Source organism: Eublepharis macularius, chromosome 7 (genome assembly GCF_028583425.1).
Source record: "Eublepharis macularius isolate TG4126 chromosome 7, MPM_Emac_v1.0, whole genome shotgun sequence".
In the NCBI taxonomy this organism is placed as follows: Eukaryota; Metazoa; Chordata; class Lepidosauria; order Squamata; family Eublepharidae; genus Eublepharis; species Eublepharis macularius.
Genome location: NC_072796.1, coordinates 111,145,712 through 111,169,258, shown reverse-complemented (window position 1 = coordinate 111,169,258; position 23,547 = coordinate 111,145,712). Strand labels below are relative to the sequence as shown.

The window sequence follows — 23,547 nt, the reverse complement described above, 5'->3', positions numbered from 1 at the left end:
TTGCATAGCTGCAAAAAGGATGGAAGACGGCAACCAAGATGATTAAGACATTGCAGCACCTTTCCTGTTAGGAGAGCTAAGAGTCTGGGACTTTTCTGTTTAGAAAAGAAACAACTAAGGTGGGGGAAGACACGATCGAGGTTTAGAAAATTATGCAAGGGTAGAGAGAGTAGACAGAGATAACTTTTTCTCTCTCTTCCAAACTACTAGAACTCAGGGGCGTCCAATGAAATTGATGAGAAGTAGATTCGGGATGGACAAAGGAAATACTTGTTTACTCAACAAATGATTAAAATGTGGAATTCGTTACCAGAGGATGTAGCGATGGTCACAGGGGATTAGACAGATTCACGGCTACTTGCACTGGTGGTGACTAAAGGGAATCTCCATATTCAGAGGCACAGCCAGAAGATGCTATTGGATCGTTAAGGAAACCCACTTGTATCCCAGAGAACACACGGGTCTCCCCACAAAGCACCCTGGAGACTCTTTCAAGTTGGGGAAATGGTGCAGGATGGAAGGTTGAGGCCCTTTCTCCACATTAACCACAATTCTGATCCCAATCAGGTACCACATGCATGACAATTAAGAACAACCCACAACATATGTGTGATTGTGTAATGTCTAATACAGGGAGTGAGGCCAAGAGCAAACCTGTATCCTTTGTAAAGTGTCCATTCAAACAGATTTATAGCATTTGTTTCATTCATATGGAATCAACAGTAAAGAAACGCAAACCGATTATCAGACAGGGAGCAGTTCCAGCTCAACAACTGTTTGCATAGATTGAAGACATTATCACAACTGACACTTTAAAGACACTGTTTGAATAAGAAGAGAGTCAGCCATCTAACAAATGAGACAGGGTTTGTTTGACAGCCAGTTGTCAAGGTTTCAGAAAGATCCATTATAATGGCCTGCTCTTGCCTTAAATTTTGGATTAAAATTACATTTAGATTTCACTTCCTTTACTCTTACCCTGCTTTTGATTAGCTTTGGAAGTAGTTGATGGTCTTGTGACTTGGATTTTTTTCATTTTAATATTTTGTGTACATCGACTGGAATTTTATATGAAATGGTGGGTTTGATCTTTGACCTCTGTTTACTATAATACTGATTTCCCACTAATTTGATAGCAGAGGTCCCTACTAGTATGAGGGTCTACTGTAAACAAGCTGCTCACTTTACATAGCTATGTTTGGTTCCTAAGTGAAGAAGTATGTATGGTGTATACTTTGGATACTGTAGTCTACTACAGGAATAATATAAACCACATAATAGCTGCTCAGCTTTACAGGTAACATACACATTTAGGGGAAAAAACATGCTGTATGCCTGCTAGGTAGGAAAAGATACTTTCAGTATAGTGCAATCCTGAACAGAATTGCACTCTTGTAAGCTCATTGACTTCAGTGGATTTAGAAGAATGTAACTCTGTTTAGGATTGCATTGGTAGTTACTTGGGTTAAAGTACAAGATTTCCCTCATACTAAACCCCACTGAATAAAATGAGACTTACTTCTGAGTAATCTGGTTTAGTGAAAAGATTTCTTTGCTTTCCCCAGAATCTAAATAAGGTCAAGTGCAAATGGGCTCTGATAGAAGGTAACTTAAGTTTAGCCTGCTCTAAATCCTCTGGAGAGCTGTGAGGCAAAGCTAGAATTTTAAAAGAGATTCGGATTGGTTCCAGATCAGACATTCATTCCAACCCCAGATATCTGCATCATATAGAAGCTGCGGGATGGCCTTACGCTGGAACAGTTTCAAGGCCAGATCAACTAAAAATCCTCCTTTCAAGGTGTAAAATTTAAAGATGGCCCCAGTGGTTTTCAAAATGGAGGTTTTTATTATGGCCAGGTGGGCTTTCCATTAGAGGGTTTCACTAAATGTCATCCCAAGATACTTAAAGGTTATGCATTGTTCAATGGGATTGCCATCCACTGACCATTTAAACTGTGGAGGTCTCTTCCCAAAGACCGTTAATTTGGTCTTGAAAAGCTGATGTTTAAGGCCTCACCCTTTCAGAAATTGCAAACTGATACAAGTTACGGACACTAGCCCCATGCTATTTGCATATAGGAGAATGGATACTTTCCAACCTCCAAAGGTTAGTGGAAAGTACTCAGGGCCTGACAAACTTGGACCTATGTCATTTAAATACAAATTGAAGAGCAAAGGGGCCAAAACACACCCACGTTTGACCCCTTAGGTAATGGGGATCTCTGCTATTAAAGAGCATGTGGAGCCTACCTTAACTCTAGTAGATATATTGGAATGTAATTCTCAAATCAAGAATAATAGACATTTATTGATACTAGTGCCTGTTTTTCAATAGGCATGATTCGATTTTAGTTAACTAGAACTAGGTTTTAGTTAACTAGAATTCAATTACACATCCCTAAAAAGAAATAAAACAGCTATAGTAGTACAAGAAGGGCCTTTTCCATTTCTGTTATCTGCTTCCTGTTGATCGTTTAGGTTCATCTTGAGTGTAGCGAATGCCTTGGGAGCATTCACTCAACGTTTGTCAAAACTTTATTTTTCAGCTTGATTGTACTAGTAGCCTTCCAGCATATAGCAATGAATAAAACTGCACATTATGAAACCTATGGATTTTCACCTAATGGATGTACAACCTGTTAGAAGGCTGCACCCAAAAAAGGTGGTCATTCATGGATCTTTATCATTCTGTGAGTAAGTAACAAGTATAGCTCGAAAGGGGCAAATTGCTATTCAGGATCATCCTTAATAACATGACGAAGCAGTGGCAAATGTGCTCACCAAAGTAATGAATTATTAGTTTAAAAAAAACAGGCATGAGAGTAAAACATTACAGAGAACTGGATTGAAACCACAGATGGGCATGAATCGAATAACGATCCAAAAAAACACACAAACCAGGCGGTTTCCACGAACTTCCACAAACTGGTCTACTGGTTTGTTTGGGTCGTAAAGGGGCAGTTTAAATGGCCATTTCCCCAGGGGAATGGCCATATAAACTTTTCCTGTGTCTTGCAAATGGCAGGTCCCTTTAAACTATCAGCTGGCAGGCGGCAGGGAGGATCCCCCCTTGCCGCCTGCCAGCTGATAGTTTAAAGGGACCTGCAGCTTACAAGCCGCAGGGCCCTTTAAATGGCCCAAACCCCACCCCACCCCCCAGCCCCAGCCCCATCTTGCCCTGCAGGCCCGTGGCGTCCTCCCTGTCTTTCCACGAGGGGCAGAAAGGCTGTGCTGTGCTGTGCTGCAGAAAAGTAAAATGCTATGTGGCTTGCAGTGAATCTAATGTAACATATAAATAAAAGTGAAAATATTTTATCAGTTTTGACTTACTAGTGAAGAAGGGCCAATCAGTATGTTTTCATAGTATTTATTTTCTTCCATGAAAGCAAATGGCTCCCACTGACTTCTGCAGAAACTAAAGAGACTACAACCAGGGAGGGGCGCCCATCACTAGTGTAGGAGACTATGAATAAAACATAAAACTGACTCCCATGCTGATGGCACGGCAGCACTCCCCAACATTTCTCTGACAGTGCTCTATCACATTTTGGGTATGGCAGGAAACAATATTATGTATGGCAGGAAACAATATTATGGCCCAGTGTCAAGATAAATTGTGAGCAAAATGCAAAGGATCATAGTAATGTGGTCTGCTCTGGTCAAAAACTTTTGAAGAACAGCAGGTGCTCAGACGCAGAGGGTGTTAAGTGCCAGTCACAGTTCTATCAGGTCTCTTCATTGTGACAGCAGATCCACCGTAACAAGATGAAGGTCTTTATTGGGAGCACTTCAATCTTAATTTTGAAACCTGCAAAGAGCTCTTTCCAGGCTTTTCAGTTCCAGAGTTCAAACATCACAGCTTAGGACAGATCTACTCGCATTGATTCTGGCAGGTGGTTCCTCCTGAGCGTCGAAAGCGAAAAGTCGCCCCTCATCACAAGAATACAACATGGCATCAACAGGCAGTAGCAGGATGCAAAGGTAATTTATTGGCACTCTCTTGCTTGGGCGCCAGTCTGCCACTGCTGCTTTCACAGCAGCACAGCCAATTTCCCACCATTATGTGCACCCACCGACACTCGCCTTCTACTTCTGCTTTGTGCTTGAGGAGAAACTTGTTGGATCAATGGGTTTGGTAATGAATACATGGGTTTTGGTTGAATAAATCCTCCCTCCCACAAAACCTCCTCTGTGTGTGTGTGTGGTTCATCCACTCAATGCTCTCTTTGATGCCTTTCCCCAAATGTTCTTTGGGGTCCATAAATGCTGAACTCTTGTTGTTTGTGTGCTTAAACTGAGAGCAGAACTACAAGTGACAAAAGGCACAGATTGGACACTTGTCAGCTTCCCTCAAGTTTTGATGGGAAATGTAGGCATCCTAGTCCTGCAGCTTGACTCTCTGACTGCTGTCCAATGGACTTTTCAACTGTCACTTGTCCAACATTCCGCCAAGCTGCCTACATTTCCCATCAAAACTGGAGGGAAGCTGACAAGTGTCCAATCTGTGCCTTTTGTCACTTGTAGTTCCGCTCTCAGTGGGTCGATAGTTCTGTGCAACTTTGGTGCAGTTAAGTGCAAAAACAGCTGCCCCAGAACCTTGTTCCCCAACCCCCCTTGAAAAGAACAGCATGCTTCCGTGTATGCGCAACGAACACCTGCTTTGCACATGCTCAATGGGCCAAATAGATTGGATCTGAACTGGCACCAGCCCACCCAGAACAAACCAATAATGGAACGGAGTTTGTTCAGAAACCCCAGATCTGAAACTGAAACAGAAATTACACAATGCGCAGTGGTTGCCAGTATTTGTGGTGAGGGTTGCTTACCTCAGAGACTATCAAATCATAGGATTCAAGTTTCTCCAGCCAAAGTGAGTGACTTCTAGTGATCAGTGTGGGAGAAAGTAAAGGGCTGGCAAATGGAGATACAGTTGAAGTGACAGCAAAATGCTTCTTCTTCCCTAGACTTTGGTGTCTCCAATTTCAGTCAGAGGTATTTTTCCCCCACTGTAACAGCCATCCACATAGTTGTACCATGAACTTTATCAGAAGAAATAAATGGGTGTTGTATGTTTAAAAGGGAGAAGAAAGGATAGGGTTTCTATTTTGTAAGAACACAATGATTGTCCACTTGCAAGAGACCAACAGCTCTATTCAACCAGGAACTTGTTTCCAACAATGATCAGCCAGGTGTCCTGGGAAGTTCAGAAGGAGGGTGGGATGGAGGCAGCCGTTTCTTACTGTCTGCCCTAATATCTTATCATCAGATACTGGCAGTCCCATCTTCCACTGTAATGTCTAATTCTTTTTTTAAAAGCCATTTTCTGCATTATCATCCTGCCATTCCTGGAAAGACCTTGTGGTAGCAAACGTCTTGCATTTTACACTCCTGACCACCTTGTGAAGTATGCTAGCTGCAAGACTAGGATGCCTACATTCCCCATCAAAACTTGAGGGAAGCTGACAAGGCTCAACGAGACAATGACTGGCCCAGGGCAATCCAGTGAGCTTCATGGCTGAGGGGGGAATTTGACCTCTGGGTCTTCCCAGTCAGAGTTTCTCTCTCTGTTACGTCACATAGGCCAAACTAGTGATTGTCATCTTGTGGCATTTGAAAGGGGGGAAAAGCAACACTTCGTTTTATTTGTTCCCTTCTGTTCTTTTCTTTCTGTTTCCCATTCTAATTACTCTAATAAATATTCCTGGATTGTAATATGCCTTTTTATTGCCAGTGTAGCCATGAGCCTTTCTCACAGTAAATAAGCAGAGATGTATTAGAAGGGCATGGCTGTTATTATTATTGCTGTATGGCATGTGTTTCTGGGAGTATTGCCCAGTAATAAAAGCCAACCTGGAGGACAGAAGGGAGGGAGTGCAGGCTGCCAACCTCATTATACAATCAAAGAGTTTTCCTGACAATATGGTCCCCTCCTGTGCCAGTGTAGGGAAATGGGAGCAGCACTCATGCGTCGCAGTCACAGGAGGCTTGCAGGTGGGCAGTGTTAAGTATTAAAGGCCAAAAGGGTGGTGGTGGTGGTGGTGGTATTTCTTCCTCATGTTTCATGCCCCTTTCAGGCAAATCTATTTCCAATTCTGCAGTCCCGTCTCAGTTTTCATCAAGATGGGACCCCCTCCATTCTTGGTGTTCCTCAAAACATTTGTGTTCAGCTGCCTGAATACTGAGCCATTTTGGATGTGATCCACGGGCTGGAACCATGTTACAAAGGCTTCTTGTTTCCACATTTTCCTGTCATGTCCAACATGTAATATTCATCTCTCTCGGTGGTGAGAACTGTAAAAGCGCCTGATGTAGGCATCAACTTCAGATGTGACACAGAAGGGGAAATAATCTGCTATGGGCTGGTATGGAGTAAAGGTTAAGGCAGTCCCCTGTGCAAGCATGGAGTCATTACTGACTCATGGGGGTACGTCGCACCATGATGTTTTCTTGGCAGACTCATGGGGTGGTTTGCCATTGCCTTCCCCAGTCATCTACACTTTACTCCCAGGAAACTGGGTACTCATTTTACCAACCTCGGAAGGATGCAAGGCTGAGTCAACCTTGAGCTGGCTACCTGAACCCAGCTTCTGCCGGGATCGAACTCAGGTCGCGGGCAGAGCTTGGGCTGCAGTACTGCTGCTTTCCTCTCTGCGCCAGGAGGTATGGAGTACTAATAAGAAAATGGCTGAGGTGGTACCTGCCTCTTTCTGTTTGGGAGACAGTCCTGGTAACCAGAGTAAGTTACTTTCACTCCGCACAAAGTTATCTCCACACCACTTCTGTGTCACATCCCAAAGGGTCCCAGAAAGAAATTGGTAGATTCCATCTTCTGCTTTGAATCCTACAGTAACGATAAGAAAATCGACCTTTACCCCTGCAAGTGTGTACATTTCATCTTTCTCAAGGAGTGCACCTGCCGGTAGAGATCTGCCACTAGGACAATTTTCAGGCAGGATGCTCAAAATGTTCAGATGTTGCCCGCCTATGCGTCGATCCCAGACGGGAATCCAGGCGCCACGGGAGTATTTGTAGGAGTTCCACGATGCGCGTCCAACTCAGTGGCCCCCGATCACAGCACGCTCAATACTGGAGCAAGTTTGCGTTAGCGCTGCCACGCCATTTCTCCCATTCTTAAAAAATGGTCTTGGTTGTGTGTTGCAGTAGCGGAAACACTTCGATCGCAGGCATTTACTGCACAAAGGAAGGGAGGAAAGGCAGCTCTCTGCTGCGGAGCTCCTCCTGGTTTCCTCCTGGGGCGCCGCAAATCAGGCCAGCAAGTGGCGTCCCCGGGCGGGCCGGCGCGCCTCTCTCTCGTCGCCGAGATCCCTCCCTGCACCTGCTCCGTGTGCCGGCCGGAGAGAGGCGCAGCCCGGCCCAACAGCCCTCCCCCTTCTCAAACAATTGCGCACCAGGAAGTGGGGGCCCGAAGAAGGGCTGGCGAGGCGGGTTCTCGGTCTTTCGGGGGTGCCGCTGAAGAGCCCGGAGAGGGGCGAGGGCTGGGGGGAGGCGCAAGAGAGTCGCCTTGATTATGGCGCAGCTGCCCTCGACTCCATCTACCTCCAGGTGGGAAGAGAGCAGCGGTGGCTTTCTTTCCAGCAGGTGGTACTACGCAAATCAGGTAAGGCAATGCCTGGCGAGCCCAGAAGAGTTCGCCTCTGTCGCAGAGAGAGACTTGCCCCCCCCCCTTTGCTTTCAGTGGTGCCCAAGAGGGGGGCAGCAGCTAGGCTGCCTTGTGACAGTGCCAGGAGGTGCCCGTAGTGCCCAGCAAACAAAATAAAGCAGGAGTCCAGTGGCAACATAAAGACTAACAAAACTTATTCCAGGATAAGCTCCTTTGTGTGATTCATGTTCAGTAGCACACCACAAATGATTAAGTGTGGTATGGCTGGAGAAAAAGTTTGCAAAAATGGGTAGTTGTGACTGTGAGCTGCTCCAGGAAGCTAAAACTGCCAGAGACACCTCTGGATGAAAAAACACAAAACAGGCCTCCTCTTCTCTCTTCTTCAAATGGGCACATAATCAGATGCTCCTCCCATTTTAAACATCTCCTCTATATCCCCTAATCCAAAATAAACATCTTCCTTTCTCTCACTTTCTACCTTCAACTTTTTAGAGACAGCAAGTGACTGTGAGAATACCTTAGCAAACCACAACGAATTCCACACAGTTGTGTATGTGGTTGGTGTGCTGGGTTGCTACCAGGCGATTTCTTTCTGGCAGTCATCTTGTGGTGGACTGAGAGCATCTTTGGGCATCTTGCTCTCCATCACTGCTACAGGCCCAAGAGGTCTGAGTTTTGCAGATATGATGGATACATTAGCAGGGTAACTGCTTATGTGGGAGAAATCCAGGCACAAAAATCCTTGTTTAGCAGGGGTTGTCACGTTGGCTAGTGAAGGAATAAAAAGAAAAAGCAGATGATTCAGAGGGCCGTTCTGCATTATCTAAAGCAGCCATTTGCAGCTGCCACACAACGGGATTCATAGGCAGTGCAATTTTTTTGTAGGAGTTCCAGACCTAATCACTTTAGTGGCTCATTGTACTCCCAGAAAGTATGAACTAACAGGGGAAAAAATCTTTCTCCTGTTTCAAAAGGCAGAAGTGATTTTGCCACTAAATACACATTTGGTGGGGAACTATTTTAGAGGAGCTATGTAAATGAAAGCAATACATAGTGTGATATCATCGCACTCCCTCGCCCTCTCCCAGGCAACCAGTGAATTAGAGTGGAAATGAAAATCCAGTGAGGATGAGACTGGCAGCAGCCACATACCCACCCTCATGCTTGTGTACATGAACACATGTTAAAGCAGACCATTGGTCCATCAAGGTCAGTATTGTCTACTCAGACTGGCAGCAGCTCTGTAGGGTCTCAAGCGGAGGCCTGATCCCCCCGCCTTTTACATTGGAGATGCTGGAGATTGAATTTTGGGCCTTCTGCTGTACACTGATGCCTTAGTTAGACCAGTTAATTTTGATGACTCTTACCAAAGATTAATATCACTAGAATGTGAGTAAATAGCAAAGACTAATGCCTGACTTCACTGCATATGCTCCAAGTATGAACAGCAGGAACATACAGAACAGAGTTCTTGTTGTGATCCACAGTTATCAAGATCCAGATTACATCCCCCCTCTCCTCCTCCCCCTCCCCCCTCTCCTCCTCTATATTTGACCAGTTTCCTTTTGCCCTCCATGCATCTGACGAAGAGAATGTGATTCTCGAAAGTTTATGCTACAATAACATTGGTTAGTCTTAAAGGTGCTACTGGACTCTTTTTGACAGTTATCAAGGTGCCCTTTAGATAGCAAGCTGGATTTTAATTGGATTACTAGGACCAGACCTTGGGAAAGTTGATCTCAGTAAAAGGAAGAAGGACCATAAAATGGCCAAATGTATAGCCGTTTTCTCAGGCTGTCGACCTGTGCTAGAGAAACAAGTGTCGTCCCATCCTTTGATGGCATCATGAAACCAGAACTACAAATAAAAGGCGCTGGCCAAGAGGCTATGGCAGACTTGGAGAGGTTTTCCCAACTCAGGATTGTGGTGGTGGGAGAACCCATCTCAATTTAAGATTGGGGGGGGGGATCCAGCCTCTTGGGAGAAGGGTTTTAAAGATCTATAAGCCTTTGTATGATTTGAGTACAGATTCCTCCCCACATGCCTAGTTGCTCATTCATTGCTGGCACTCTGTGCACTCTCAGAGACATACCAGGTCCAAAGGAAAGCCTGACAAATCAGTTTGGTGGAGGCAAAACCAAGTGTAGCCAAGGGGAGAGGGAAGTGTGGGTTTGCTCACCCAGACACTACAAAAATCCCCACATTCTCCCCCTGGTCATAGCAGTTCTTCCTGATCAAGATGGGTAGTCGTGTTAGTCTATTTGTAGTGGTAGAAAAGAGCAAGAGTCCAGTAGCTTTTGTGAGTACCCTACCACAAATGTTGTCAGTCTCATAAGTGCCACTGGACTCTAGTTCTTCCTGATGGTTGCCTTTCTCCTCTCAGCCTTGGAATTCCCATCAAAATCTGAGCTTCTGCATTTTGCTGAAATCATGTGACTTCTTCCTTATAGGGCATGGCTTTGAAGTTCTTGGGTTTCTGTAGATAAGAGATGATTTTATTTATTTACTAAATTTATGTAACTTTTTCAAAGAAAAAAATTCCAAGCTGTGAATATTTAAATATTAGTGCAAAAACAATACCATTAAACTGAAACATATGGGGATAAAACCAAATGATCACTAACAGCAAGGGCAGAAAGAGCAAGCACTTTAATCTATTTAATCTTGAACAGATTTTAATTTTAATCTATATGAATATTTGGTGCACAAATTAAGCATATTTAGATCATGCTGATTTTCACAGAACTGCATGTTTAACTCATTTCAGTGGAAATCCAGGGGGGTTTAAATATGCTTAATTTGGCTGGACAAATGTACTTGATTTGGCCTTTCCTTATTAATATTTTAAGCAGGTCTTCTTTGTTTTATTCATTCTTTTTCTTGTTCTGCTGTTGTGTATTTCATATGACTTACCTTAGTCCCTTGGCATGGGGTGCAACCAGGGCTTTTTTTCATGGGGAACGTGGGGGAACGGAGTTCCGGAACCTCTTGAAAATGGTCACATGGCTGGTGGCCCCGCCCCCTGATCTCCAGACAGAGGGGAGTTTAGATTGACCTCCGTGCCGCTCAGCGGCGCGGAGGGCAATCTGAACTCACCTCTGTCTGGAGATCAGGGGGCAGGGCCACCAGCCATGTGACCATTTTCTCCGAGGGCAACCCACTGAGTTCCACCACCTCTTTTCCCAGAAAAAAAGCCCTGGGTGCAACATACCTTGAAACAATTGTTGCTGTGGCCTGGAGAGAGAATTGGGTGACTGTTGTGTTGCCAGAAGAGCCAGGAAGCGAAGGCAGATTGCGCAAATACCTTGGTGTTTCTGCTTGTCATTAACAGAAATAAGAAACAATCTTACTTTAATGAAGCACTCTTGTGCTTTATTTTTTTTTTGAAATCTTGTGAAAGTTTAATTGCAAAGTCTATTATTTACTTATTCATTCAAAACATTCCCACTCCACTGTTTTGATGTAACAGAGCCTCAAGGTGGCTGTTAGGTCTTATATTATACTGTACATCATAGATGTACTTAATTTCCATTTCTCAAAGGTGCTGCTGTTACTTACATAGATTTTCAGGTGTCTCGCTCTTTTGCGTAGATGAAAATAGCAAATGCGAACTCCTCCCGGTCTCACCTGATTGGGTGTTTCCTTCTTTTCATGCAGCTCTGTATATTTGTTACTACTGAACAACACAGAGTTAAGAAGTACAGCTTGCGGATTGGGGTGCGTGGGTTGAGAACTATTCCAATAGTCAACACAGTTATATAAAACTCCTACCCTGGGAGTATAAAAGGATCTAATCATGGGTTGAATGGAACTAAAACTTTAAGCCAGCTGAATTTTTGACTGCTATAAAAATCTGAGCGCTTTGCTCCGTTCTTGATGTGAGCCTACACGATAACCTGCATTCAGCAGAAGTCAAGGGACTTGTTGAGTAATATAAAACCCATGTTGGCCTCAGTCCATTTTTTCCCTTTTAGATGAAGCTTGGATTTCAACTGATCTGCCCCTGAAATGTAAAGAACCAAGGAAATGTGACAGAACACAGATATTTGGCACAGAACCTGATTCTTTCTGTAGGGAAACAAGCATACGCAGTCATGCTTAATCCCATTTGTGTTTGTAGGAATAAGTATGCACTACAGGATTTAATGACCGTTGGGTACAACCTGGCAGTAGCTCCAAGGCCCTGCTGTGGCACTTGAGCCCACAATCAGTCCTGAAGGAAGTTCCACAAGGAAAGGCAGGTACTCTCTCCCCCCACCCCCAGCCATCATCATGGCAAGCTAATCACGAACAGGCTATGTGGTCCATGTTGGTCCCATCCCAAATTTTGAATAAATGGCGCCATCATGGGCTGAAGCACTTTATGCCTCTAGGTTTTCTTGAAATGTGCTGAAAAGGTGCATGCGATCCTCACTTTTAGAGCCAACTGGCTGGTCCCTGTGGTGTCCAGCCTACCAAGGAAGATACTCTTCTCAAGTCCTCTTCCCTGTGCCCCTACCTGCAAAGGGGTGGTAGGTGGTGACCAGAGACAGGGCTTTTTGGTGATAGCGCCTTCCTTTTGGAATGCCCTCCCTTTTGAGACTCGCCTAGCACCCACCTTACTTTCCTTTCAATGTCAGGTCAAAACAGTTCTCTTTACCCAGGCTTTTAACTATAGTGTTCCATCTTTTCCAGTTTGGATTAGGGTTGCCAAACTCCAGTTGGGGTCTGAAGATCTCCCGGAATTACAGCTGATCTCCAGAGAAGAAAGATCAGTTCCCCTGGAGAAAATAGCTGCTCTGGAGAGTGGATTCTATGGCATTGCACCTTGCTGAGGTCCCTTCCCTTCCCAAACCCCACCCTCCCCAGGCTCCACCCCCAAAAGTTCAGGATGGGGCCCCAGAATCATTGCTGATCCACTGTTGGCCTCCTTCACCAGGGTCAAGCAAGGGGTCACCCTCAACCCATGCAAGGTGTGTGAGAGCCACTCACCAGTTTCCTGAGTCCGAGATGGGGCAGATACAAGTGGCAGCAGGAGCCTGCTCTTCTTCTCCCCCCCTCTGGGGGGGGGCATGGGCAGAGCCCTGGGCAGTTGCCTCTGAGCAGAACCACAAGTGACAAAAGGCACAGGTTGGACACTTGTCAGCTTCCCTCAAGTTTTGATGGGAACTGTAGGCAGCTTGGCAGAATGTTGGACAAGTGACAGTTGAAAAGTCCATTGGACAGCAGTCAGAGAGCCAAGCTGCAAGACTAGGATGCCTACATTTCCCATCAAAACTTGAGGGAAGCTGACAAGTGTCCAATCTGTGCCTTTTGTCACTTGTGGTTCTGCTCCCTGTTGCACATTTGCTAAGACAGCCCCTGCTCTTGACTGTTTCCTGGCCCTTGTTTCCTAACATTTTCCCAATCCTCACAGCCTTTCCTCCTCCTGTTCTCCCCCTTAACCACTCTATAAGTTATCAAAGTGTTTTGAATTGGACAGAGAAACAAAGATCAGAGGTTCCTTGCAAGCAATTTGCCAGGGAGTGTGGAAGCCCATTGTTGCTTAATGGAAAATTAAGCTTCAGAGGATGCCGTTCAAAGGCAGAAGAGCATTATATCCTTTTATCAAAAATGCTTTACAGCGTTGAAGATTTCTCTGCTTTGAACTACCCCTGTATAGTGGATTGAGAATGTGGTATAACTGCAGTGCTAGAATGTAATTACATCTGTGTTGGTTGGATATTTTGATAACACCAATATTTTTGACATTTTTAGAGAGCTGTATAAGGTTACTCTTGGCTGGCTCCAGCATGATTTGATTCCCCCCAAATGTACTGCATTCAGGTTAAATTAACTCCTTGTGATGGTTCCTATACATTCTCATTGCAGTTTAATGTTGCTGCTGGCCTATACAGTATGAAATGAAGAGTACTGTTGCATTCTTTGAAAAAGAATTCGCACACATCAGTTGTCATATTAATTTAAATACAATCTAACTTTCTTGGAGGCTATAATAAAATAGTCTACTAAAGCAGTGGAAGGGGAAAATGGTACAATGGTGTGGATCATACTTTGTGTGATGAAAGGGTTTAAATTATTGTTGAAGACCCTGGCAAAGTGCACAGTGGTCATTATTCGTCAAGTTATTTAAACAGAGATAATCCTCATCAATTTACTTAGCTACGCATGCATTAAGTAATGGAAAAAATTCATTTTCCTTCCGTTATGGAGATTTTATAAATAAAGGAAAGTTTATGAATATTTACCTGCTGTTCTGCACATGGTATATTTAATTGCAAATGAATGTTTTGTTTTCACAGACTTTGCTCTTAGGCATCACGCTGGCAATCCTTGGAAATTTTCTCATTAGCATCTCTTTGAATCTTCAGGTATGAAAATCTCTGTTGTATCTCTGTTGTATCATAGGCTGCAATGAGAATTAAATATCCAAACTCAGAGTAAGCTATAACTTTTTAATGTTTGTTTACAGTGGATTGAAATATCACAGTATTTATTCATTTGATTCTTATATATCCCCATACTTTCATAGAACTTAGAGTAGGACCACTTTGGGTCCCCAATCAGGGGAAAAAGTGGGATATAAATAATAATATATAATAATAACATTGAATTTATATATCGGTCTTCAGGACAACTTAATGCCCACTCAGAGCGGTGTACAAAGTGTGTTATTATTATCCTCATGACAATAACCCTGTGAGGTGGTTGGGGCTGAGAGAGCTCCGAGAAGCTGTGGCTGACCCAAGGTCACCCAGCTGGCTTCAAGCGGAGGAGTAGGGAATCAAATCTGGTTCTCCAGATTAGAGTCCTGTAGCTCTTAACCACTACACCAAACTGGTTTTGTTTAAAATTGGGCTTTCTTTGCTAGGGTTGCTAATTCTGGACTGAGATATTCATGAAGATTTGTGGATGGAGTCTGGGAAGGTGAAGTTTGGAGAGGGGAGGGACCTCAGTGCTGTAGAGGCCACCCTCTAAAGTAGCCAGTTTCTCCAGGGGATATGATCTCTGTAGTCTGGAGATCAGTTGTAATTCCAGGATGTTTCCAGGCTCCACCTAGAGCCTGTTTCTTGCTCACCTTTCATCTTCACACAACCTTGTGAGGTAGTTTAGGGTAAATCCTAACCCTAACAATTAAGACTCACTGAACCATCTATTGTGTGTAAAGTGCCATGAAGTCACAGCTGACTTATTGCGACTCCAGCAAGGGGCTTTTAAGGCAAATGAGAAGCAGAGGTGGTTTGCCTGTGCCATCCCCTGCAGAATTTTCCTTGGTTTCCTCCCATCCAAGTACTGACTCTGCTTAGCTTCTGAGATCTGATGAGATCAAGCTACACCCTGCCGCCTTCCCTCCCAAACCATCGATTGCCTTGTCATATAGTTTAAGCCTTTAGTAATTGTTTATTTGTATAAAAATAAGTTCACTGTATTCTTCATTTTAAACAATGTGAACCATCTTATGACTTTATTTTATACATAATATAAATGGAGTGTATCCATCCATGCATGGATTTCACAAAACAGGAATTTTCTCTTTCCCTACGGCCGCCCACTGACTCTGAAAATTTCATTTTTGGGGATTAGAGGAGCCTCAGCAATCCATGGAGGCCTGTAGTGGAAGGAAGAATTAGCAGAATCTAGATTCCCCTAATCTGGAGAGCCTGGTTTGATTTCCCACCCCTCTGCTTGAAGCCAGTGGGGTGACCTTGGGCCAGTCTGAGCTTTTTCAGAGCTCTCTCAGCCCCACCCACCTCACAGGATGATTGTCATGAGGATAATAATAACACACTTTGTAAACCACTCTGAGTGCGTGTTAAGTTGTCCTGAAGGGCAGTATATAAATCGAATGTTGTTGTTTGTTCATTTACATCATTTATATCCCGCTTCTCTTCCCAAAGGGGACCAAAAGTGGCTTACATTACTCTCCTCACAGCCACTCGGTGAGGTAAGTTAGGTTCAGAGGGAGTGACTGGCACCAGATCACCCAGCCAGCTTCCATGGAGGAGTGGGGATCTTCATCCAACACTCTTAGCCACTATACACACTGTCTCTTGACATGCTGTTCCATTGGAGAAATTATGTTGTTGGATAGGTGCCACTGTCAGGGATAACTTTGACAAATAAATTCCCCCTGACCCTTTTCTACAGACTTTGTTGTAATTAGAGTATTAGATTGGCATGTGGAGAACCAGGTTCAAATTGCCAGTCACCATAATTGTGTGCTTCTGTATGCCGGAACTGGCCAGAACTCTTCAGACTAGGAACCACTTGCCAAAATGGCCATCTGACCAAGAGCCACAAGACACCATGTGTTTCCCCCATGTTGGTGTCTGCCATGAAATCAGAGCTCTCTGAACACCCAGGAAGCCTCGCCCGTTCTAAAGGAATCTTTTGGCTACCAATCCAATTTTATGGCTTTCATGTGGAGGCTATGGGGTGGAAAATGGTTAGTAAAATCAGTAAAAGTCAGTTTTTCCATCTTGGTCATTAATTTGTCAGATTTTTAAAAAAATTGGTCAGTAATGTCAGTATTTCTTTGTTTTTGTGAATGCAATTTGTGTGGGGGGGTTTACTACTGCATTTTGGGGGAAACACGATGACTTCCCAGTGAGAAGACAGATTTTGTTTTGTTCTCATAATGACTACTTTATGTATGATTTTAAATATATTTTGCTGTTTTATTATCTGCAGTATGTGATTATTTTTAAAAAGGAATATTTCTTGCCTTAAAGTTTGTACAATAATGAAAATATTGTCCAGTCTTCATAAAAAATATTTTTTTCAATAAAAAGATGTGCGATGGCTGGCTATAGGGATGTTGGAGGATAGATAATAATAACTTTTTAATGAAGTCCCAGTTTTACTTTTAAAACACTAATTTATCAATAGGCTGAAATTAAATTGTTCTGTAATTTGTCAGTTTTTTGTCAGCATTTGGCCAGGGTTTTTGTTGAAATTTTAGTCAGTAAAATCAGTTATTTTGACCCTTTGACTAATTTCCACCCCTGAGGCTACAGCAGGGCTCCAAACTATAAATCTAACATTTGAAAGCAACTTCCCATGTAGCTTCTCAAGGCCAGCACTCAAAGACTGCGACGTCTGCATTAAGATTCTCAAAGCCAGCACTGCCTGCATGGAGGATCCATGTATCTAGAGTGCTTTTATTCCACCTGCTGTCAGGGAGCCTGAGGAAGGCAGTACCTATGGTTCTCTCCTCCTCTGTTTTATTCTCACAATAATCTTATGAGGTAGGGCAGGCTGACAAAATGTGGCAGCCCAAGGTCACTCCGTGAGCATTGAGACAGGGCATGGATCTGAACCCTTTGTTGTAACCGCAAGACCACGCTGACTTTCTGCACAATTAGGATGTACCCCCTGTAGAAACCCGCTTTATGTGGAATGACAGCTGATAGATGTGAGTTTTGGAGCTTCCATGTGGCAAATGTAACATGAGAAGTGGCCTTATCAGACCTGAGGGACAATACTAATTTTCCCTGCCATTCTAAATGTGTTGTATATGTGGGCTGCAAGATGACATTTGGCTTTTTATGCTGGAGCCCTTCAAGTTATTGGCTGACTACGGCCGTTTCCATACACGTTGGATAATGCACTTTAGCAATCATTTGGAAGTGGATTTTTTGTTTCACACGTGAAAGCCCAGTTCCAAACGATCACTAAAGAGCATTGAAAGTGCATTATGCAGTGTGTGTGGAAGCAGCCTACCTGTTTCTTGATGCTCAAGTTCATGCTAAATTCATGTGGCTCAACAACATACTCCTTTAGCTTTCTAAGTCTCAGCCTAAATTTGTACATGGAATGGAGGGCAAAACAGAGAAGCGCAGTCAAGTCAAGTCAAACTGTGCACCTTCTGCAGTGTTTTGTCCAGTAGCTGAACTGTGGGAATGTCCGTCTTGTCCCATCATGAATAATAATTGTTGTGTAAGCTCCATCACAACGGACCACTGAAATCCTGGCCCTGAGCCAACTAAATCACCTCCCACTTTCTGTAAGTGGGCTCCGAAAATCACTTTGTAGTTCCCTGGAGGGCAAACAAAGCAGGGTCAGCTTAAAAAATAAAAGAGCCATAATTTGATTGAGGAACAGCTGACCAAAGAAATAAATCATTCCTCTACTGGAGGTCGCTTCTCTTTGCGGTTCCATCCTCAAGTGGTTTCCCACAGCCCCCACATTTTCAACTGCTGAAATAACAATGTTGGCTATCCGGGGGCAAGTCTGAAGTGCTGGAGCTCCCTGTCTTTGTGGTTTCTTAGCTGGTGTGGGAGTTTGCATTAGCATTAGAGCATCCAAGTAATTCAAAGTTTCTGAAAAATTCATATTTTGAAAGCGTTTCCAAAGGCGTGCATTGCAAACCACCTACACTGTATGCTAACTTGAGCTCATGTTGATGTTTTTATTCCAGAGTAGTTTATTTAGAGATTGAAGATTTGTATAATTTCAGCATTGCATAATTGCCACCGTATTTCACCTAAAAAAGGTAAAGCTTTTGTATCATATTAAAGTCATGCATTATCTGATATGAACCTCATAGTCTAAATATGCCTGAAATTTAATGCGGACAGATCCCTTCTTATGCAGATCTCATTCAGCCAACTAAACCTGTGCCTTTTCATGTTCTTCCAGAAATATTCTCATGTTCAGTGCGCACGCTTAGCCAATCAGAAGCCTGTTTACAGAAGCAAGCTCTGGTGGTGCGGAATTATTCTTATGGGGATCGGAGAAATGGGGAACTTCGCTGCTTATGGATTTACTTCAGTCATGCTTGTCGCTTCCCTAGGAAGCATGGCTGTCTTAGGTGAGATTTCCTTGCATTGTCTTATGGATGTGGCTTTTTGAAAACAGTAGAATGTGTGTGTGCGAGTGGGGGAGTATGAAAATAGAAAGGATGAGTTTGGAGATTAATTTGCTAGAGAAGATGATATTCCAAAGGAAGAAAAATTTCTGTAACGTTAAACCATCATTTCTAGCTGCTGAAACGTAAAGCAAGACTGTCACAGTTTTGAGCTTCTGATGTATATCGGAAAAGTTGCCCTCACTTTTCTGAACTGTGTCTGAATTCAGTAAGCATTCCTGTGATTGTGTATATTGCTGCTGGCTAATTTACACTGCAGTCCTAAACGTAGTTCCACCCTTGATTTCAGTGGACTTAGAAGGGTGTGACTCTTTGTAAGACTGTACTGTTAGCTTAGTAAAGTGAAAGTAACCCTGTTCAGCAGTAGAGAACTAGGTACACTGGTTACGCATGGAGAGAGGAGGAGGACGCCCATTCAACTGCCCTCTATGCCTGTGCATGGATCTGCATATCAGCACTGAGCCCTTTGTGTATCCAAGCCTATGCACGTAGGTTCTCCCGCATGATTAAAAAGAGAGCCGTGTCTTCCTGTCTGATCATCCCATTGATAAGCTGGAGAGGGCCCTGAAGACAGCAAGGGAAATATGTGCTCAGGCTTATAATATTAAAACCATTTTGCTTGACTTACTTTTGGTAATGGTTGTGAATGAATTAATTTTTGAAAGTTCCATCTCGGGCTCTGTTCTCAGTCATTTGCCCTGAATAAATCAAGTTGCCTTCATCTTTCGATAGTTGTTGATTGTGGCCATTCATGTAAAATTGGCCAATGTACGTCAACATGCAGTCAGCAAAGTAACTGCCCTTTCCCCCCATTCTGGAGCATTTACAAGACAGATCACTCAACCCATTAAAAACCCGATTACACAATTTCATTAAAGATTAATTCTCAAAGAAAAGGAATAAAATGTATGTATATGAGAAGGTACGATCTTAAAACCTAAACATTTGACAAGCTAAGGCAGGTAAGTGTTATCGGAAGACAGGATGTGAATGAAGTAGGAGACTGGATGTGTTATGTAGGGAATCTTCTTCTCCAAAATGGTCAGATACATTTTAAAAAGAGCATTCCATTCATCTTATGATGATATGTTGCAGTTACACGAAGAAGTTTAAATTACAGAATTTGAACTCCATGTATTTTTATGTATGCATTTATTTAAAATATTTATATGCTGCCTTTCCCACTCAAAATATCATTCCCAAGGTGGCAAACAACAGATAATTAAAGCATTAAAAGTACATATGGTAAAAAACATGTTGACATGTAAACAAGCAAACAAGCATGTATGTATAGAACATAAAAGAACATTTTCCTGTTAGTGAGGTGTGAAGTCTAGTTCTAAGAACAATTGTAGACTTCGGTAGCCTTGGAAAAAGCCATCTCCAAGCTGATTCCCAGTTCAGTCTGTCTATGCCAAGATGACATGTATGAGATGGTGAACTGGTGGGAGGCAGTGAGTGTGAGTCCACACAGTTCAGTTAGGGTTAAACTGTGCATCTTCCAGGAACTGAAATCCTTGGAGCAATGCACTCTGAGTTTATTCAATAGTGCTTTATCATTGTTATACTGACAGGCTGGGAACCTTGTGGTGATATTTGAAAGAGCTGCTGTTGTGAAAAGACATAGGCCTTATTCCCATTGATGGAAAATTTCTGAGTTCAGACTGCAAGTGGAGGCTCACGTGTCTGAACCCTCCTCCATACAAATATATGCCCTGCGCATTGAAAACAAGCATATAGAATAGCTTTCCCTGGAATACTTGTTTTCTAAGTGAAGGGATTTTGTTTTGTATGAAGTGTTCTGCTATAATCTGAAGATGTGCAAGCTTCCACAGTGAGATCTGTGCTTCAGAATGAGCAGTAAATTTATACTGCCATACTAAGCAGAGTTATATCTTTCTAAGCCCATTGACTTCATTCAGAAAACTCTGCTTAGGTTGGCATGGTTTGTATTTCACCTACTACTTTTCAGTTAGGCAGCTCCCATGTTGCTTGGATACCAGGGTTTTTCTCTCAAGGAAACGGTCATCTTAACATTTTAACAGAAATGATAGTCCGAAGAGATAGGTTTCTCAACCCCATCTGGAAAAACCCAGCCTCCTATTATTATTTTAATTGTAATTATTTATATAGTCCTCCATCAGTAGCTCTTCTTTACAATTATATTTAAACTATTTATAGGGGGAGAAAAGTTACATTTCCTTGGGAATAAGCTTCCTGCTGATGAAGCAAGTATGCAGGCTGCTGTTTATCTCTGTTTAATCCCTTGACAGTATTTGAAACAGACATTGATTTTAATAAATGTTTTGTAATTCAAGGAACCATCTGTGTGCTTTCTGGTATACATGCCGTTTCTCCGCATTGGCTGCTTCTTCAGGTCATTGGCAGAATGAAAATATGCCTTTTTAAAATTTAAGAACAACAGAAGCTCTGGCAGTTTCTTGAATTAATGCCCTTCTTACTAGGAATCATTAATACAAAAAATTCACATCCAGGATAGACTTGGTGACAGAACTTAATACCAATATGGCTACATACAGATCCTGCCAAAAATGACCATCCCACTGTGAGTCATTCACATTTCTGCTGTAAAGCATACAATTACTTCCCACATGAACTGGCACCTTTAAGAGGATTTTAGGACCATGGATTGGTCTGGAAACAAAACTCATGAGGTGTTGGCCCAAGTGAACGTTGGTAGTCCTTACAAAAAGGTAATTCACCACAACATGACCATTTTCCATCATATCCTTGAGATGGCCATGATTCTAGTCCCTGGGTTGCTAAAGGGAGAAGACTCTCGATAGCTGAGCCTCCTGATGCCCCTGCACTTTTCAGATGAGAGCAGGAAGGTGGCGGGGGGGAGCAGAACTCATTGTGATATAAACACACTGCTGTGAAACAAAGGAACATCCAAAGCCTTTGGAGGACCAAGTAAAACAACTGGGTCCACCTCTCTCTGGATAGTCCATTCTAAGCCAGTGGCTCTTCAAGGTCTCTGGAACAGAAAGATCCCCCCCACACACACACACACCTGTTACTCAAAGGCTGAAACCAGATGAGATATTGAGGTATCTGTGTTCAGACCTACCAGCATTTTTTTAAATAGCTAGAGTGCAAGGTCTTGGTCTGAAGCAGAGTATGGGAGAAGAGGTTAAGCTTCCCTCCTGTGCTGTTTCCCCAACCTGACACAATACAGTAAGACAGCTATTTTCCTGTTTGGGTAAGCAAGCACCTTGATTGAAGATACAGGAATTTGGGACCACAGGTATGATAGCATGCGCTCTGCTGCAGATCCATGGCCTCTCCATTCCTTTACCCACAACCATCAGTTAGTTGCTAGGAAGTTGGCCAAGTTAGTTTTATCTGGAGAAAGAAGAATGGGAACTATCTGGGATGATGAAAGAGGCAGGAATTAAAGTAAGAAGCAGCTGTCAGTTGGATCCTTTTCATGTGCAGAAGGAACATTATGCTCATGGATGGGCGGTTTCGTGCCCTGTGCTAGAGCAGCGTGGAATTTGGAACTAAATCCAAAGACGTTCTTTCTTTGCCTGAAGAGTTGGCCAAGTTCTTGCACATATGGAAGAATGAGAACTGCTACAGAATTTATCTATCATCTGTTGGTGGATTAATTATCCTTTTGCTTGATGTTCTCTGGATTCAGTCTGGGGCAGGCTGTATAAAGGTCTCGCTCAGGAAAATACAGTCTTCCAGATTATATCCCATGTCCCATAATCCAAGACACCCTGGATTTGTAAAGACTGTAAATGAAAGTAAATTAATTCCAATTCAGATTATACCAGAATGAGGCAACTGATGTCAACATAATGGAATTTCTGTAAACAAAGAATGTGGTGCAATTTTATCACAGGCATCTTTGTGGTCTTTGAATTTGGTCAAGAAAGGACATATATTTGGTGAGCCTGATCTGGATAGCCCGGGTGAGCCAGATCTCATCAGATCACAGAAGCTAAGCAGGGTCAGCCTTGGTTAGTAATTGGATGAGAGACCTACAATGAAGACCAGGGCTACAGAGGCAGGCAATGGCAAACAACCTCTGTTAGTCTTTTGCCATGAAAGCCCCACCAGGGGTCACCATAAGTCAGCTATGACTTGAGGGCACTCTCCATCACCACCAAATGGTGAACCAAAGACCTGACAAAAATGGGGAATTCGTGCGCCTCACAGTTGTTGATCTTACATAAGCTTTAAGCTTATGAAAGTACACTTGGAGCCAATATAACCATAGCCAATATAAAGATTAATGGATATTTTGCTGTTCCAATTTTTTAAAAATATAATAGTATATAATTTATTTAGTTTGTGTAATTAAATAAGGATTATTTTTTTCTCAGGTAGTGCACTTATATCTGTCTTATTTCAAAAAGAGATCATGTGGTCTGAAGGTGTATTAGGTAAGTAAAATAATCTCATCACGTCTGGAGTTGTTTTCATAATAAGAAAATTGTATTTCCAAACTCTTCATGTTTACCAAGCTTCAGTGTAGCCATACAATGAACACAAATGGCTATAGGAAGGAACATACTGATTTTCTATTTATATTCATCTCTTTTCTGCCAGTTTTTAAACCAGGAAACAGTATTTTAATGGGCTACATATTTTAATATTTGTATGACTGTGGTAGAAATGTCATCAAAATGTGGCATGAGCTAATTACTTATTTGCTCTTGTTTGCAAGATATGTTCACAACACTTCCCCTCTTTTTGAAAAGGAACCATTTGTTCCTTTTGTGCTAATTTAGCCATTTCCAAAAGCATTTCAGCAATGTTTTGGCAAACATGATACGTATTGTACAAAATGCTGAGTTTTCTGGCTGCCTCAGATATATTGCTACAAATCAAGACTGCCTTTATTTATTAGAAATGAGACTAATTCCAGCAAAATTTTTGGTCGCTTTGCATAAGACAATAAGCCATTGCTGTGTTTGGTATTTAAGACTTCTCTGTCTAATCATTCATATGTGCAAATGTTGTCAACACATTTAAGAGGACTGGTTTTCGGATTTTGTCACAATACTCATTCCTGCAGCAGCTGGTGGTGCTTTCTGATGCTCAG

At 42.8% G+C, this 23,547-nt stretch overlaps 1 protein-coding gene across 1 annotated transcript in view; it reads left to right on the top strand.

Annotated features, from left to right (window-relative positions):
- The first annotated feature begins 7,339 nt into the window (after window positions 1-7,339).
- The window catches only part of NIPAL2 (NIPA like domain containing 2), a 49,337-nt gene continuing 33,129 nt past the window's right edge, over window positions 7,340-23,547 (top strand). The window contains exons 1-4 of the mRNA XM_054986022.1: window positions 7,340-7,618; window positions 13,903-13,971; window positions 18,242-18,413; window positions 22,826-22,885. Of these exons, the coding sequence (XP_054841997.1) occupies window positions 7,529-7,618; window positions 13,903-13,971; window positions 18,242-18,413; window positions 22,826-22,885 (391 nt within the window). The 5' untranslated portion in view covers window positions 7,340-7,528. The remainder of the gene's footprint in view (window positions 7,619-13,902; window positions 13,972-18,241; window positions 18,414-22,825; window positions 22,886-23,547) is intronic.